An 18,642-nucleotide genomic window follows, 5' to 3' on the forward strand; every position below is an offset into this window, starting at 1 on the left:
TAATTGAAGACTAGCTAATAGAGAATATAGCCAATAATTCTCCCAGTCTGCCGCACCCGAGGGCCACGGCCCTGCCTCAGAGTCACGTGGCAGCCCCTAGCCAGTGGCCCCAGTCTAGCAGACAGGGCGCACTACCTGCCTGAGGCCTGTCCCCCAGGATGGGAGGGCAGGAGCCGGTCTGCACTGCCCGGGGAGCGGGGGCTCTGCTGGGACCTGTGGTGTGCAGGGTCACACGGGGCACGGACCCTGCCTGGGCATTCTCCTCAGGGGTGCAGGGCTGCCCCATGTGTCTCTGCACCGGGGGGCGTCTGGGGCTGAGCCGGCTGAGTGCTCACAGCGGGGCTTCTTTGGGGTGATGCAAGTTGCCCAAGTCAGAGAACTGCACAGCTTCATGAGGGGCCCAGACCCCAACTTGTATGCCTTATGTGGCTGATTATTACGGGCCTATGAAATATACTCAATAAATCCGTGAAAAGGTCTGAGCCCATGGCTGACAGAGACTCTACTTTCATTCCGAACCACACCAACAAAAGCAAGTGGTGGCATGTGTTTACCTAGCAGGTCGGCCCCTTCATCCACATCCCCGATGACCTCGGACCCTGCGGTTGACAGTTCGTGGTACAGGGAGTCGGTGTTGATGCCAAACGCCTTGTTCACGATCCCCTGGGTCGGGCTGTGAGGACACGCGGCCGGGGCAGGGCAGAGTGAGTGGACTACATATAGGGCTCCCCAGTACCCTGTGGGGCCACTCAGAGTCAGAGAGAGACCCCAGCCCTCCGGCCAGCGCAGGGCCCCTGGAGCTGGGCCGTGGGCCCGAGGAGCACCTGCTGCCTGTGCGGTCCAGACGGGGCTCCCGACTCGTGTCCAGCTCTGGGGTGGAGTCGATGATGTCCTGAACATCAGACCACTCATCACTGCTGCCCATGCCTGGGGGACATGCAGACTGGTGTCAGGAGGGCCCCACTGGCCCCATCTGGAGGCCCCTTGCTATGGTGGCACCATGGGGCCCATCAGAAGAGGGCTCTTCCCACAATGCAGGCTGGATGGGGCCCACCCCTCAGGCCCTTGTTTGTCGCCTTTCAGGATCCCATCTGAACAGCCAGATGGCCTGCCTTCCCTACACCCCCATCTCTCAGACTGTCTGGGGGATGACAAGGCTGAGTGGGACCCTGAATTCGAGTCCTGGCTGCCAGCATCAGAATGTGTTTGGAGATGGGGCCCTTAAAGAGGCAATGCAGGAACTGTGGGGCCATATGGGGGCCTGGATCCCACAGGACTGTCCCCGCAAAAGTGGGAGCCAGGCCCCAGACATGGCTGCCCCTGCAGTACCTATGCTGACATTCCGCATCTCCTGTGTGACCTGGACCTCCATGTTGCGGCTGCTGCGTTTCTCCCGGGCACGTTTGCTGTTCTGGGTGCCGGAGCCGTAGTCCCCCAGGGGCTGCAGGCTCTCATTGAGCGGTGTGGCCGTGGCAGAGGGCACAGATGATGTGGGCGTGTTGGACTTGGTGCCTGTGGTACTGGGTGTGGCGGCTGCCGAGGACTGGCCCGACTCAGACATCTCGTCGTGTGGACACTAGGGCCAAAGGCAGGAACAGGATGTTACGGTGTGGGTCACCACCCTCGCGGCTCCAGGGAGGTGGCGTGGACCATGCAGGGCCACCTCCACAAGGCCCCCTGGTTCAGCTCCTTTGGCCATAATCAAGCTGCGCTCTGCGCCTGGGCCAGAAGGATGGCAGGACCGCAATCTCCTGCCGAGCTGACCCTGACCCTCATGGCCTAGTCACTGGGCTCGCCCAGCTACCCCCCGGCTTTCCAGAGGTGGCTGCGCCTTATTTAGGTGGTCTGCATGGGCTCTGGCGGGCCAAGGGTGCTGCAAAGAAGGATGGACGTGAAGCGGCATGGATATGGCAGGCCACCCTATGTAGGAGGCAGGTGGTCAGAAACAAGCTGCAGCCCAGGACAGGGCAGAGGGCTCTTCATGACCGGGGAGGAGGCCACCCAGGCAGCACACACCTCCTCAAGTTGTCACCCTGCTGCAAGGCACTCAGGGGCTGGTCCCACCTGCTCCTGGCCACAGTCGGGGCTATGAAGGGGCACATGCCTCCCAGTTCCCCCCATTGTGGCCTCTCAGAAACACCAGGGGACGCCAATGCTCAACCCCATGGTTCCACAGGACCACAGTCTGACTTAAGCATCTGTGCAAATGTGAACACGAAACTCCCACCCACGCCCCTCCAGCAGAGCATCCCCGGGGCACTCTGGGAGGGAGAAGACGGGCATGACAGGCCATGACCCCCGGAAGGCCTCGGGGGCTCCACGAGGGGAGTGGAGCTTGACTCTGAGAGGGCCTGAGCCGCAGCTCCTCTACGGTCCTTCCCGACAGGCCGACTGCGGGACGAGCTCCATGAAAATCGCCCCCGCTCTTCTGATACTGGCGACCCTGACTCATCCCCACGCAGGGGTCCCGGCGCCTCCGGCAGCCTTGGGGCGGCAGCTCCCCACTGCCCCCCTGCTCTCTTTCATGAGGACAAGGAGGGGTGCGGCTGAGAGGAGCCCCTGGCACACGCCCCAGGAGGACGGTGGCACCGGTCACATGTCCCACCCCACCCCCAGGGCTCAGGGTGCCACACGGCCACGAATGCTCAGCCCGGCCCGGCGGGGGGACAAGGGGAAGTGCCCTGCCTAGGGGGACCCTGCACAAACACCTCCTGCGGCGGAGGGCTGGCTGGAGGGAAAGTCCTCTCCTCTTTCCACCAGCACGTCAGAGGCCCTAGGCGTCCCGGGCAGCACGGGAGCAGAGGCAGGGAGACGAGAGGCAGGGGCATTCTCGGAGGTGGGGCAAGGCCAGGGGTGAAGGGCCAGGACTCCCAGGGCCACACTTTCTGGGCCACCGACTCCCTCAAGGGCCACGCTGCCCAGCCCGCCAGTGACTCACAAACTTGTGTCTGTGGACTTTCGGTGGCCTCCTCGACCCCAGTGCCCACTGCAAGGAGTTCTGTGGCATGACCAGGCCTCCCCCAGGCTGCCTGAGCTCTGAGACCCTACAGGCCACCACTTACCCACAGGGCACTCCCCCTGGCCACCACTTACCTAAAGGCAAACCTCTCAACCTCCTAACATCAACGTGGGGCAGTGGCCTCCACACGCAAAGACTCTTAGCAGCCACTCCTCACCATGAGGAGCCACAACTGCTCCGTTAAAACACTGAAAATACAGTACATACAAACAAAACAAAAAAACAACAACAAAAATTAAGAAATTAGAGAAATCTTAAAACCTAGAGCATGAAATAAAAAGAACTTAAAAGAAATTGTTTAAAAAAATGAAATAAAATACACTTATGAACTGAAACATAAAACACTATGATTTATTAACAGAAACTATTTCAGACACACAGCAGGAAAAGAAGAGACATCACAGACGAGCTGCTCAGACACAGGCACATGGAGGGCAATGGCCACAGCCCTCGGCGGCTTGTGTGCCCAAGCCAGGCCCCTGCAGCCGGGACAGCCGGACCCCGCAGGCCTCGGCCCTTCTGCCCAGCCCCACACGGCAGCAGGGAGCACCCCACTTAGGTGCGGCAGAGACATGCTCACTGCCCAGGACAGAAGCAGAAGGGAGCAGCCCCTCTGTGGCACAGCCGGCAGCTGGCAGCCACTCCTGCAGGCCAGCCAGACGCTGAGGCAGGAGGGCAGTTGGGAGGGAGCTCCTGGGGAAGACACGCCCCCCGTCTGCCAGCCCAGTCAGCCCAGAGGCAAGGCACTGCCTCCCAGGTGACCTCCAATGGCCTCTGCGGGACCCCCCCAGACCTGGGCTTGTTCCTCTGCCCGGAGGGTGATGACCTTACCTAGCTGTGGGGCTAGTGTCCCAGACTGGTCTGCCCACCTCTGCCCCACACGCTGAGCTAACACCATTACTGGCACAAGTGGTCAGGTGCCCTGAACCTGTTCTAGGCCATTGGCTTTCTCGGGGCCCCCATTGCGGGGTACACTCTCCGGTTAGTGACAGACACCCAGGATGTCAAACTCAGAGACCCAGCAGCCGCTAGTATGGGCCTGCAGGTGAGGACAGCCTGAACTGTAGCCCATGTTTTCTCCACTGCTGTCACACTTCGGGGAGGTCCGCTGCCCCGGGGCAGCTGTGAAGGGCTGTACGCACAGCGGGCTTCCTGAGTGAACATGGACACTGGGGAGGAGACCCTTGCTCCACAGCACGGCTACAAAACCTGGTAGCTGGAGCTGAACTGCAGCTGGCCGAGGTCACTCAGGTGCCAGTGGTCCCCCGCAGGCACGAGCTTGCCCCCCGTCTGCACACGTACCATGCTGTCGGCCAGGGGGAAGACGTTCAGAGAGGCAGGACGCTCCTTCCTGCTGGAATGTGAGGGAGAGAAGGAGAGCAGTGGTCAGCCAGGGGACCGGGACAAGGACTGAGCTGTCTGGATGTGAGTGCCCACGTGCAGATACAGTTGTCCTTGATGGCGCCCGACCTGGGAGGGCGTGGCCCGTGGATGGCCGACCTGCCCTGGCCACTCTGATCAACGTGACCACGGTCAGGGATCCTGGCCTCCAAGACCCCGACACCGTCCCTCCCGGGGGTCTCTGACTTTCAGCCACCTCGGTTTTAAGCGGCACCTGCTGTGTAGGCTAAGACTCCACAGCAGTTCTGTGGCCCTGTGGCATCGTGGCCAGCACTGACCCATCCCCTGGTGACTTGATGAAGATGGTTTATCCCGGTGGGCCCAGCCCTGCCTCCTCACAGCTGCCAGCCCTGGCCCTGCCTCCTGGCACCGGGCAGGCCCCCTTTGTGCCTCGTCCTTTGTCCCCCATCACCCACCCACTCCTCTACTGTTTCCATAGGACACTTCCTCGTTGCAGGACCTTTGCACAGATATGCACGCAGTAAAGAGTGGCTGCCCTTCTGCTGGGCCCCCGCCCTCCGCAGCCTTTGGCCCCTTTCTGACACTGGGGGGGATGGGGTGGACTTCGCCAAAGCTGGGCTAGGACACTGGAGTGTCTGGTGGCTTGGAGTCATGAGAGTGAAGCACAAAGCCGCCTGCCAGAGGCTCAGGCCCCGAGAGATGCTCCAAGGGCTGCTGGAGGCTTCGGCCTCACCATCTCCTGCCTCACCCTGGGGCAGACACATGGCCTCTCAGGGACTGTCGTCCATCAGAGCCCCTGCTGCTTGGAGCTGCAGACCTCAGGAAATAGAGTCCCTGCACCACAGCATCTCCTGCTCAGAGATCGACCCCCAAGACTGCAGCGGTGGGGGGCTTCCTTGGGGTCCCAAGGAGCAGGGTCCAGAGGCTGTACTCTTCTGGAGAGAGAAGGCGGTAGGCCTGCTCATGGTGCTTGGAGGCTGCAGGGGAGGGCGGCAGGGGGCCGAGTGGCCACTGGGACTGGGGCTTCTATATCCAGCTAGGCGGCTCCAGGAAGCACAGTTCTGGGAAGGTGGTCTCTTTGATGGGGCCCCACATAGTTCTGGGGGCAGGCTGGGCTGGGATGAAGCACCTGCTCTGTACCCACCATGGACAGTCCGTCTGTCCAGCTCAATAAAGATACCGCCATCCACAAACCAGGGTTCCCTGGACCTGCTGGGACCTGGCTGTGCCATCTGGTAGCTAATCCGTGGCAGGGTCAGAGCCAAAGAGCAGAGTGCTCCCAAGGATCTGGTTGGGGCACAGACGACTGTGCCCACCTAGGCCACTCAGGAAAGCGGTTTCCTGCAGACAATCTCAGGTACCTCATGTGGCCCTTGCCTCTGACAAGGGATACCTTCTTGGACATGTCTTAGCCTGTCACTTAAAATAAGAAACTCAGCCCCTAAGACGTCAAGGTGGGAAGGAAATTGTCCAGAAACTGGGTGGGCCACGACCCAACCCTCCCTCAGCTCTTCTGACAACAGCCCACAAGGCCCCTTGGTGCCTGGGAAGGCGGGCGGCTGCTGTGTGGTCTGCACATCCCCGGAGGACGGGCAGGCCTCCAGCACCACAGTGGCCAGGCCACCACTCCTGTCTGCTCCCTCGGGGGTGCTGGCACTTTTTCCGTGGGCTCCCAGTGTGGTCGGGAGCCCTCTCCTGGGCGTGGCTCCGGGGGCCACATATATGGGTCCTCAGCCCCAGGCGCCATGGCCAGCCTGCGGGTACAGAGTGCAGGCATCCTGCCTCAGAGGACAAGGGGCCACTTGCCTGTCTCCCACTCCCACAGCGTGCCCGCACACACGGCACCTAGCCAGCCCAGCCACTCTCTGCTGGGAATGTCACAGGGACCGAGCATGCAGCACCGGCACCACTTGCTTCCCAAGCCTCACAAGCACTAGCCAGGCACTGCTGCCTACCAGCCCTCAGCCCCGCCAAAGCCTGGCCGCCATGTCCTTGGGCTGCTCTCTGTGGCTCCCACGGGACATGCCCGTGGGCATCATGGCTGCACTGCTGGCTCTGGGCCCAGGGCTCTAAGTGACAGCGCTGGGCTGTGAGGCAGGTCCATCTGCCACCATAGCTCAGGGTCTCTGGCCCCCACGCCTCTATGGCAGCACCAGCCTGAGGCTACAGACGGCGATCCAGTCTGCGGACAAGGCATGGTTTGCTGAGTGGGGGCCCTGCTCCGCCACCTACTATGGGGTTGTCTCAGGGACCTCGGGCCAGCCCGCTGCCTCCTCAATGTCGTGGCCCTCAAAGTGCCACACCAAGAGTCTGTGATGGTAAATGGTGAGTAAGACCTGCCAGCCAGGGACCCCGGGGTGCTCAGCACAACAGTGTCAACACTGCCACAGGCTTTACCTTTTCCTCCACGACTGGCGCGGACTGCAGGGCAGCGACAGACACAAGGCCCAGCATGCGGGGCGACAGCACAGAGGACAAGACAAGAAGACAGCATTAGAGGGTGAAGGCCAGGCAGCTCGGGTCACATGTGCTCACACAGGGACTGGTGCACCGTGATGACGAGCAGGCGCACCCTCTGCTCCCCTCCACAGACAGTTGTCAAAACATGCAGACTACATGCAACGGACAGGTGACACACAGACATGCAGCCCTCTCAACTTTGAGGGTCACCCAGATGGCCAGCACAGGGTGGACGGTGAGTCCTCTCAGGCAGCCCTGTATGTGTGCACTCGGGCACACAGTGGCAGGGCACTCAGTGGCAGAGCACACAGTACACATATGCGCCCATTCGTGGGCCCAAGCACCCGACCAGGTAGGTGTTTTGGGCTCACACTGAGTTTTACTCTGAAGACACACAGATTCAGAAAACCAAGCCAGGAATGAAGAGAAACAGCATCTAGGTTCTGCATCTAGGGGCAACCCAGCACTGAGAGGGGGCCCTTGTGGGGGAGCCAGGGGGTGAACAAGAGGCTGGTAGACACACGTGTGTCCCCAAAGGGTCCAGAGTTTGGCAGGAGAGGGTGCACCACAGAGCAGGGAGGGCTGAGTAGCCGGGGACGCACGCTGCTCCAGCCCCCCCAACGGGGGCTCACGCCTTCATGGCTGAGGGACCCCAGGGTCTTCCTCCTGTGGGCAGGAACAGGAGGGGCTGCAGACCCAGGGGCAGTCACGGACACCTCGCCTCAGGGATTCCCTCCTGGCAGGGCCAGATCCAGGGGACAGGAGTGCTGGGAATCTGGGCCAGAGCCCTCCTGGTCCTGGGCAGCCAGTGGGTGCATTTTATAGACAAAGTGACTCCCCTTGGAACTGGCTTGGTAGGGAGAAAGCCCCTACCAGGGCAGCCACACCCCGAGGGCTCACCTTCTGCACCAGGCCCCGAAGGCCTTGGCCTACCGCCCACCAGCGATCTACACCTGCTGGCGCAGACAGAGACGCCAGAGGCCTGGCTGCCACAGAGTGCGTCATGGGGCTTTTCAGGACCAGCCTGTCGTGTTTCTCTGGGAGTGGAGAAAGCACACCTGAACTGCTGTGGACCCTGGGGGGGTTGTGTACTGGCCCCGTGCCCAGCAGTCTTGGCAGGAGAAGGGTCTGGAGCCCAACCCCAAGCACCGGGGAGAGCCGTGTGGGCTGGGGCTGTGCTCGGCCTAGCCTCCACTCAGGGCCTAAGGGGCCCAAGACACACCCTGAGAGCAGGTTCCAGGACCAGGCCCCGCTCCCCCACCCACGGAGGTACCACAGAAAGCACCCCATCCTGAACCACGGCACCTGTTCCATGTGAGCAGGAACCTGAGGCCGAGCATGGCCACGTGGTGGCCCACGGTGATAGCGGGACCCTCGGGCACCAGCTCCAGAGCCTGGGCAGCTGCTGCTCTGGGCTGGGCCCACATGGCCCTGACTTCCTAAGGACACCTACTTCCCTAGAGCCCCGAGGCCCAGGTGCTGTCCGGTGACTCAGGATGCTGGACAAGCGTGGTGCCGAGTCCTGAGAGCAGAGGTCATGCCTCCTTGGCTCTCGACACCAGGCCCTCTTGCTGAGCTCAGCCCTGCATGACCTTTGAGGTGCTCCTGCCTTGAAGGGAGCTGGCTGGAAGCAGCTGGAAGGCTCCAGAACACTGCAGCTGTCAGGCAATGGCCAAGAGCCCGGCACTCCTTGGGGAAACCCTAACACCAGCTTCTGCAGCCCCAGCTCAGGCTGCCCTGCCAAGTGCCGCGGACACCACGAAGACCCCACCCAGGTCAGCACTCGAGTGCAGTGACTCGGACGCTCTCCTGAGGCTCTGTGCCAGGCGCGAGGACTTCACAGTGTGCTCAGGAGGGAGCCTCCTGAGCCTGAGCTGGCAGGTGGGCCTGGATTCCCCACATTCGGACTGTTTCTGACCCGGACGCACTACCCACAGGGCCTGTGGTTCAGCCACCTCTGATACACACTCCCTTGCTGGATTCTCAGAGTCTCGGGCCGGCTGACGACTGGCTGTGAGACCTTGTTTAGGGCGTGAGCACTGATCGTGACAAAACCCCCACAGGGCTCACAGACTGACCGCCTCACAGCAGCCAGACTGTCCAGGAACGTGACTCAGCCCTGGCCGCCCTTCCTAGGTCCTGCCAGGCCTCCCCACATACACCGAGCACTTGCTTTCAGATCAGAACACTCAGGGACAGGAAAGCACCCCTGCCCACCGGGACCCAGAGAGTAATTGTGGACCCCCCCCGGGGGGAGGGCCCAAGTCTTCCTGCACACATGACTCACTGCAGAGGCGGGCAGAAAAGCTGTAGCCAACAGGCCTTTACATGACACGGCCAGGGCTCTAGGGGTTTGTCTGCGGGAACAAGGGGCCTGCCTGGAAACAGGCCGACTCTGAGCTGCACCCATGGGACCTGGAATTCCGACCCCAGGCCCCTCCCCCAACTGGTGGAGACTCAGAGCCTTGGACCAACCTGCCCCAGCCCGGGTCCACGGCTCTGCTCCACTACAGGCCACTCCCTTAGCTGGCCAACAGCCTGGAGATCCCTGACCATCTGCTCCTGTGGGGACTGGTCAGTCTCAGGCTGGCAGGACAGAGAAGGTGGGGAAGGAAGCAGCCTCTGCAGACTTCTCCCCAGTCCCTGATAAAACCAGCAGAGCTCTCAACTCAGACAGGTAAGGGCCTCTGGGTCTGCTGCCTCGCCCTGCCCTGAGGTGGGAAGGTGGCTCTGCCCAGCACTTGCCAGGCTAGCCCGGGCCTCTTCCCCAGCCACGTACAGTCAACTCTCGAGATTCGAGGTAGTTCTATTCTGGCACGCACACACAATGCGTATCTCATACAGATGGCGATCTTCATTCCTAACCCATCCTGGTAGATTCTATTTGCTTTACTTTATAAAAGAGAAGATGAGGTACAGGAGTATTTGGGGACCCGGCTGCCCCACCAACAGGGGCCACAGCTGGGCTTCGGATCCCCCCGGATGGTGCCCCGCCCTCTGGGAATTGGCATGAGGCTGAGGCAAGCGGCCAAGTGTTGCCTGTTCAACCTCAACTGGCATCATGTGTTGGCGAGGCAGTTTTCCCCGCTCTGCGCATGTCCAAAATGACTGCGAAGGTTCCATGCGCGCGGATTTCGAGGCCACACGTGTGCCAGCGAGCAGGCAGATCATATACCAGAATCTGAAGGTATCAGGGTGGCCTGCGCACGATCCACCCTGGGCCGTCGTGGCGACAGGGCAGCAGTGGAAGGCCCACCCAAGACCCTCAACCCCATTCTAGCACGCGGGGCAATTCCGGCACACATTCCTGTTCAGGCCACACACTCTGGCCAGACACCACTCTCCTAGGCGGCCCCTGCTCCCTGCCCCAGAGTGACCTAGGGTGGGGCCCGCTGGGCCGCAGGCCCCGCTGCCAGCCTACCTCCTCCCCGGCAGGCTGCTCTCGGTCTGGCTGCTGCCTCCCGCTTGCTGCATCTTGGACCTCTCGATGTGCTCCACGTACGTCTGTATCATCTGCGGAGAAGGAAGGCCCCGGGGAGTGACTCCTGCCGCCAGCTCTGCGCCCCCCCCACCCCCGGCCCCGGGGCGCGGCGGCGTCCAGGCGGGCCGGAGACGAGGCCCGCGCGGGGCGCCCACCTCTGTGTGCCGCTGGTGCAGAGCGTTGTACTCCTTCTTCATCTCCGACTCCCGCTCCTCCAACCGGGAAACTGGAAAACACAACTGCTGTTCGTCATGGAACCACCCGCTCCTCCACAGCTCCTCACTTGTTGGGGCTTAATCGCCAGCGGCAGCGGGCTCCGGGGCAAACTGATGCCCGGTGCAGACTGGCAGCAGCAGGCGCGCCCAGACAAGGGCATCATGAGGAAGCGGCCCCGGGGCCGCCGGGATGCAGGTTCCCCCTCGGTGCGGGGGTGCGCTGTGCACGCTGTGCTACGGGAGGACCCGCGATTCCGCTAAATGAGACAGAATGGGTGCCCACAAGGGGGCCACAGACACCTTCCTTTGTAGCCTCTGCTCGAACTGCGACTGTCCTTACAGCCCCAGAAGTGGAAAGGCTGATGTGCGGAGCGAGGGACAGGCCATGTGACAGGCACGGGACGGGGGACTCCCGCAGCTCTGCCCTTCCAACCCTGTCTCCCTGTTACCTGCTTTAGACTGGTTTAGTTTGAACCTCCTTTTGGTCCATATGCTCTCCTGTTCCTCCATCCCGGTTAACTTGCCCAGCACTGTCCTTGGAGGCCACATGATGTCAAGGTCATTCCCTGCCTGACAGGCGGTGCCTCAGAGCCTGCATTTCTAACGAGTTCCCTGGGGACCACACTGCGTGGAGCAGCAAGTGTGCCTGCACAACCCAGAGTTTATAGCTCCTCCTTTGACAAGGGCGAGGTGCTTACGGACACCAGCACATGGCATACACAGAACTGGCTGCCGAGGAAGGCGCTCTATCCAGGGACGTCTGACCTCTGCTCTGGCCTTGAGAGGGGTTGCCTGGCTGTCCGTCAGTTCCTGGCGAGGACTGTGGGGTGGGAGCTTCGGCCTCTTCTGACCTGCAGGGGCAGGCGTGCAGGCCCCTGTCTGGTCGAAGGAACCAGCCTGCCCCTCTCCCCTCTGGCCCTCACTCCTGGAGCAAACACCTTTAGCCTGTTTTTTTCCTTCTGGGAAGACCTGAAAAGGCTTCACATATGAGAAGTTTCCAAGCAAAGGGAGTATTAAGGAGTCTGTGTAATTACAGAAAGGGGTTTGTGTATGCCTAGATAGGCCCTTTAGTTTGTGGCCACTCCACGTATCCGAGCATGTCTGCATGTACACATTAAGCCACCGGCCGTCACCTGCCTGTGACGGACTCACCACGGGGTACTGGCCTCAGCAAAGTGCCCTTAAGTCTCGGTTTGGGATAGATATAGACCCAGAACATCAATCCATTATTTCCCGCAATCTGATCTCAACTTTTCAGTGAAATGAAGGCACCTGCACACCCAGGGAACTGGGTAAAGCCACGAACTAGGTCCCAGTCGTCGGAGATTCTTGTCACAGACACAGGTCATGATGTCTCCAACAGGACAGTTTAAACAGACTTCTGAGAACTAAAGTAAGTTCTTATAATAACAGTATTAGAAACCCCCTCTGCCTCTCCTTGCAAAGGTAGGGTCCATCAGCAGGCCCGACTTCCAGGTCACAAAAAAGCCTTCTCTCCTGGTCGCGTGCTGACAGGAGCCTGCACAGCAGCGTGCAGCTTGGGTCTGCAGGACCAGCGGGGTCCGCCTTGTGAGATTCGGGTCAGGCTGCAGCACTTTGTCATCAGAGGAGCCTTACTTGTTTCAGTCACTTCTATAAGGGACTTGGGGCTGACTAGGGAAATGCATAGTGCTGTAAAGAGGACTAATGGCTGAGGGCGTCACAGGGAAATCAAGTAAGGCTGCCACTGACTTTCTCCCTGGTGTCTGAGCCCCTCAGACCGCTCCAGCCAAGCTGGTGTTGCGACAAGCGCCTCAAGTGCGACATCCCAGCTCCTGCTACTCACTCTGATCTGCATAGTTCTTGGCCTTCGATTCTAGCTGGCGCGTCTGAAGCTCGTAGTGTTCCACCTGGGTTTGCAGCTCTTTCTTCTCTTGTTCCAAAGCATCTTCAAACTCGATGAATTTCTACACATGGAAGGAACACAGAGCAGGCATCAAGCACATGGGACGCCAGAGGACAGCGGCCCTTGCAGAAGGGCCACGCCACGGCTCGCAGCCCGATCTTGAGTGGAAAGCCGGAAGGGCCTCCCAGGAGTGAAGACGGTCACCTTCCACCCAGCTGGCAGGGCAGCGACACAGGGCCCCGGACCGAGAAGGGCTCAGGCCTGCACCATGTTCTGCTGGCACCATCTTGAAATGCTTAGTAATTTTTAAACAAGCAGCCCTGAATTTCCACTGCTGCCCTGGGCCCCACAAATAACAGCGCTGATCCTTCTGCAACAGGGTTACGTTACTCCTCTCAACACGAGACAGCTAAGCAAGGCCAAGTCGACTTCCCTCGTCTGTATTTCACCCACTACCAGGTCCAGGAAGCCATCAATATTGGAAGAGCTAGTAACGTAGAGTGTCACCCCTCCTGTTTAAAATATGGCAGGGGGATAAGTCTTTGTAATTTGCCACTTGCATCTACGTTTCTGAGCGGAATTATTATAAACCAAGCGAAAAGAAAGCACTTTGCAAAATAAAAGCAAATCTTAGGGGACACCAGCTTACTGCTGACAGCAGGGGGATCCCAGCCTTTGGCAGGGGGAGGAAGGGTGTCCCCACAACTGCTGCTGGCAGCACAGTCACCACTAGCTGCAGGGAGCCGGGAACACCTCAATTTCACTGAGAGGAGAGGGAATACTATTAAGAAATTTCATTTGTAGGAAGCATAAATACCAGCTGGGTTCTTAATATATGAAGAGTCTCAGAAGATGGGAATATAAAACTGACAGCTGATTTCAGGTTTTGGGTATCTGGAAGTGGATTAAGTCATGGCCATGGCTGTGTTTCAGGCCCCCAACCCCACCCCCAGGCCCTGCCCCACACACCCAGGACACCCCCACATATACACACCCAGGCCCCATCCTGACACCCAGCTCCCCCCAGGCCCCTCCCCTGCCCTGACACTCAGGACACCCCCACATATACATACCCAGGCCCCACCCTGGCACCCAGCCCCCCCACCACACACACTCAGGCCCCAACCCCAATACCCAGGATACCCCCACATATACACACCCAGGTCCCACCCTGACACCCAAGCACCCGACACACACATATCCAGGCCCCCACTCTAACACCCAGGGCCCTGCCCCCCACACCAAGGACTCCATCACACACACAGCCAGGCCCTCCCAGGGTCCTGACACCCAGGACACCCCCACAAATACACACCCAGGCCCCCCCAACACCCAGCCCCCACACACACCCAGGCCCCAAGGACACTTTTTCCTACAGCAGCCCCTCAAAGGTCTTTGGGTGAAACCCATGGGGGCTCCTGCTGAAGAACCCAGTCTGTGCAGTGATCTGGGGGCAGAACTGACTGGGAGCACAGGCACCAGAAAGTCTTAAATCACACGAACCTGAGTGAAAGGAGGAAAGCGATGGGCCACAGCGGAAGCACATGCGCGAGGCGCGGCGTGTGACGGAGGGAGCGGCTGTGGGGCCGTGCGTGGCATGGGGGCAGTGAGCAGGCGCTCCAGGCTGCTTAGGGCTTTTGTGATTTGGTGATTTAGTCCCATTACTTAAAACATTAAAGGAATGACAGACAACATATACTTTTGTAGAAAAATCAGATGAGTTTTGAGTAAAAAGAAGAGTATTTAAAAAAAATCTACTGTTCTTATAAATCAAGTATAAAAATCAAACGAAAAATCATATCTGACTTGATTGTTTATAGTTCGTGATGCGTGATCAAAACTGAAAGTCTCTGTGATTTGACTGCCCTTGCACTGCTCACCATGTAGGAACTTATTCACTATGTAAGAACTTGTTCACCATGTAAGAACTTGTTCGTTGTGCTTCAGAAGATTGGAGACTGTTGAGAATTAGGCTTGGAGTTGATTAATGATTGTGCATTGAGTCCCCTATGCAGAATTTTATTGTAGTTAACAACCATTTGATCAATAAATGAGAGATGCCCTCTCGAAAAAAAAAAAAATCTATTGTTCTACCTTCCAGAGTCAGTTAAAATTGGGGGATGCTCTCCCCGATCTGTGTCTGGGGCAGAAGTGCCATCTCTGGCACACAGTGCGTTGTAACCCCACCTAGTCTCTCCTTGACACTGACCTCCAAACATCTTTCTACATGGGGTGGCGTCTGCGCCACTGTAGGTGCGCCTGCAGCCTGTTCACCTCGGGGTGCTGGGCTTGTGCTGCTGTGAAATGCCTGCTTTACTGGTAGCGGTGTATCTGCCCCACAGCTTCCTGCTGCTGAAGGCTGTGCTCACACACTGCGACCCTCAGACGGCCAGCGCACGCTCACCAAGAGCTGTCACCGTAGGCAGAGAACTTAGTCTTAGCTACCTTGGAGGGGAGCTGGGGGGTGGGAGGGAGGCACCTGCCACAAGTGTCTGAAATCGCAGTTCCTGAATTACTGGTGATATTGAACACTTTTTCATGAATTTATTCACCATATATACTACTTTTATGAACAGCTTATTATGTCCTTTGTCCAACTTCCTGCCATTATATTCCTATTTTTCTTGATGATTTTAAGGGTTTTTATGATGCCTAGTCAAGAATCTGCCCATCTTCAACGCAATGTGGAGTATGCGTGGATGGCATGGAAGCTTACTTACCTTTTTCTTCACTGCTTGGAAGCACACCTTTCTCACATGCTGAAATTCTAAGCTATATTTCAGTCCATGTCTGAGCCACTACCAAAGGCTCCTTAAACCTGTGGTGTTGCCTTTAAAGTCTGACACAGAGTCACCCTGGGAGTCTTCCCTTCCAGCATTTGCTGGGTGACTCCCACGTGTGTGTCTGTCTAGATTAACTGACAGTCATTCAGATGCGCTGCCCCACTCATCTTTCTGGATGAGCATTCTGACATTGGCACCAGCTCTCTAGTCCTCAGAGAGAGTCCCTGAGTCTGATGAAGAAATGCTCAGGGCCCACTTAGGACAAAGGAAAACTCATCTTGAGCCAGGGAAGAGCCATTTGATGGGGAAGCTAGAGCTCGAAGACAGAAAACTCTCCTTTAAACCAATCGCCACCCTGCCACAGAGCTGCGCCACTGAGGTTTTATGCAAAGAAAAGGGATCTCTTGGTGCTGGACTCATTTCACTAGAATTTCCCCCCTCCAGTATTTCACTGTATTACCTGCATTCAATATTTGGGAGTCTCCTAAAAAGATTTCCAAGTTAGAGACAATGTAAGAAAATCCACTTCCAGACCCTTAAGAAGGTCAAGATAGACCCTTCCACATCTATCCTGATAGGCAAGAACTAAAACCCGACCTGAGAGACAGGCCAAAAAGCTTCGTCATGGCGTGGACTGCCGACAGGCCGAGGGGCTCCTGATCAATCTGGCCCCCAGCCAGCTCACAGGCCGACATCCTCAGACCTCATCAGGAAATACGGAGGCACTAACGGAGAGAGAAGACACCATGTAAAGCTGTGTCTACGGACATCCTCAAGGCCAAAGGCAGAGGGCCCGCTCAGAGACACGGAGATGGATCCCAGGGGGGCAAACAGGTCAGTTGTGGTTCTGGGTGCCTAAGGGGCGACCCACAGGCTGGGAAACACTTGGGCCTTAGCAACCGGGAGGTACCCCTCCACCCTCTGAGCAGCCCCACTGACAAGGGTGTGAGCGCTTGCATGGGGCCAACTCCTGAGAAACACTAGCAGTCACCAGAAGACCTGAGAGGCCCCAGCTCGGCCACCCTCCTGCTGGGCTCCGGGCCAAGTGTGGGACGATGGGGCTACCACAGCCTGGGAGGCAGGGTCCCCCCATCCCCCCTCTCCTCCATGGACCACCCAGGCAGAGCTGCTACAGGGCCCTAGGGCTTAAGTTCAGGACCATGTTGCAAACACTCCAAAGTTCTCTGCAGCTTCAACAACACCTCCCTGCTTCCCCCCTGAGAAAATCCATCAGTCACTGAGCTGACTTAACCACATGTAAGCCAGGCACTGAACTGAAATGAACAGGCAGCGCAGTCCCTCATCAGGTGTCGGAGGGACAAGGAGCGAGGAGTCCCGGCCAAGGCCGACCAATGCGGCATCTCTGCTTTCTGGGAGGGATGCTCAGCGCTGGGCTCGGTATGACCGAAAGACCATTTGGGCTGGCGAAGCCCGTTGGCGGGCCCAGGAAGGACGCAGGAGCCCCACGGCAGGGGGTGTGGTTAACAGGGCGGGGAGGAGGCTGTGAATCCCAGCTCTCCCAACACGAGGGAGGGTGCGGAGAGGTGCCAGGAGGGCTGTCACTAACTGGGTTCCTTGAAGTCACAAAAAGCTCAGTAGATGTTTTCAAAGAAGCAGAAAACATTTCTGTTTAAAGATCACTTACTTCACTTCAGATTTAAGAGACTCAAGAATTTTCAATGATTGGGGGCAGGGTAGGGCAGAAGCTGAAGTCTATAGAGTCTTCTGGAAGAAAATATAACAAGGCAGGAATGGAACTGAGAAGAGAAGTTCAACAGCCATCACGTGGGTGGGTGTGTCTGCACCTGAACACGCAGCAGCATCTGAGTCCCGACCACACCCAGGCGAACACCTCACACACAGCTGACACATACTGCTGACTTGAGCTTCCTCGGAACTGTCATATGTCTAACCAAGTCTCATCAAAACGTCATGTAGCACATGACAGCCCACAGAGGAACTCTTTAGAGTCCCCCGAAGAGCAACGATTACCAATTATAATCAAGGAAAACACGCCAGGGTGTGTTACCCTTAATGTCTAGATACAAAACGCGTAATCGTCACGTCTAAATACCAATATGTCACACGAATCCCTTTTTAGATTTCTTTTTAGGATATACCTCCCTCTCCCTCCCACCAACAAAGTGCTCTGTTTTAAAATTAGATTCAACTTTGGTTTTCAGAATCTGCTTTATGATGAATTTCAAGGTAATTACAAATAAGCTTGGAGTATGGGCTCTTCCAGAATCCAGGAACCTGACGAAGCTTTTCTCCATACCCCATGGAGTGTGGTTCACTCTCCCCATTTCATACATAAAAGCACATTTCAGGAGTTAACTGAGCTGTCTTGTCAAGAATAGAATCCAGACCACAACAGATGCCTACCTGGCAGAAGGTAAGAGGTCACCAGGTGAACACTCTCCCATGACAACCACTGGAGACTTGGCGACTCTCATGATCTGAGGTTATTTTAGTGGCAAAGTAAACTAACATATTAGATCTAACCCTTCCCTTGGTATGTCCCACAGGCCAGGGTCACACACAGCAAGTTATTTGCCTCTGGCTGGTTCGCTAGAAATGAATGAAGGGGAATCGGGTTCTTGCCCTTTTGCATCACTGACCAGTCAGCTCCTCCTGGGGTCAGGGGTAGAGCGCATTTCCAAAGGGATATGCTCTTCCTCAGTCCATCTTCAGCAGGCAGAGAGGTGAGCACTGGCGTGCTGGGTGCAGGTACCCTTTGCCCACTGGTGAACTCCCTGGGGCTGCCAGTGCCTTCCCAGCACCTTCGGGTATCTACCAGGTGCTCACAGGGGCACCTGACTCCCAGAGCCTCAAGCCACGGCTGTTCAGTTCCAACTTTCTTTCCATTTCCATAGCTCTGTCCCCACTTAGCCCTAACATGCAGGGTGGGCGCTGAGCAGAAGAGGACAAGCACGCAGGGCCCTGGAATTACAAGTGCGGCCCCAAGGTGACACACGGATGGGAGGGGTACTCCTGGGTCCAAGTACGAGATGCCTGTCTGGCCATGAGGCCCCATACAGGAAAAGCAGTCTCCTCACATTTGTGTTAAAGGGTCTGCTGTGCCAGTGTCTGCCAGCAACCAATCCCAACAAATGGCACTGGTGTAATTCAGACCAGCTTTCCCGAGTTGGAGAGACACTGCCTGCAGCTCACCAAGCTCACCTCTCTGTAGACAAAGGGCCTCGAGGTCAGAAACAACCCGATCACCTGAGACTGGCCCCAGCAGGGCACTGACCTGGGCATATGGGAAGGCGCTGGGAGTAGGGAGAGGCCGGCATGGAGCCAAGGAGGAAGGTGGAGGCGCAGGGCCTGAGGCTGTGCTAAGGAACCGGAGCCCCCAAGCCCCGCACGCCACGGCACATCTACTCCACTGGGCAGTACCCCAAATCCTTGTCCCCCGGAGCTCAAACCCCATG

General features: G+C 57.9%; 1 protein-coding gene across 6 annotated transcripts in view; it reads right to left on the reverse strand.

The window, feature by feature from the left end:
- Positions 1 to 18,642, reverse strand: part of MAPK8IP3 (mitogen-activated protein kinase 8 interacting protein 3) — a 44,329-nt gene that overhangs the window by 19,323 nt on the left and 6,364 nt on the right. For 2 of the 6 annotated variants that reach the window (XR_012121814.1, XM_037005789.2), the window contains exons 2-8: positions 12,363 to 12,483; positions 10,478 to 10,548; positions 10,263 to 10,354; positions 4,229 to 4,373; positions 1,330 to 1,576; positions 825 to 927; positions 555 to 673 (exon numbers count right to left, since the gene is read on the reverse strand). Coding sequence is in view for 5 of the 6 variants with exons in the window: in XM_037005789.2 (XP_036861684.2) it covers positions 555 to 673; positions 825 to 927; positions 1,330 to 1,576; positions 4,229 to 4,373; positions 10,263 to 10,354; positions 10,478 to 10,548; positions 12,363 to 12,483 (898 nt within the window). In the remaining variant the exon portion in view is untranslated. Of the gene's footprint in view, positions 1 to 554; positions 674 to 824; positions 928 to 1,329; positions 1,577 to 4,228; positions 4,374 to 6,778; positions 6,803 to 10,262; positions 10,355 to 10,477; positions 10,549 to 12,362; positions 12,484 to 18,642 lie in introns of all 6 variants that reach the window. The other 4 variants (XM_037005791.2, XM_037005793.2, XM_037005790.2 and 1 more) reach the window with 4 other exon arrangements.

This window comes from Manis javanica, chromosome 10 (assembly GCF_040802235.1).
Source record: "Manis javanica isolate MJ-LG chromosome 10, MJ_LKY, whole genome shotgun sequence".
Lineage (NCBI taxonomy): Eukaryota > Metazoa > Chordata > Mammalia > Pholidota > Manidae > Manis > Manis javanica.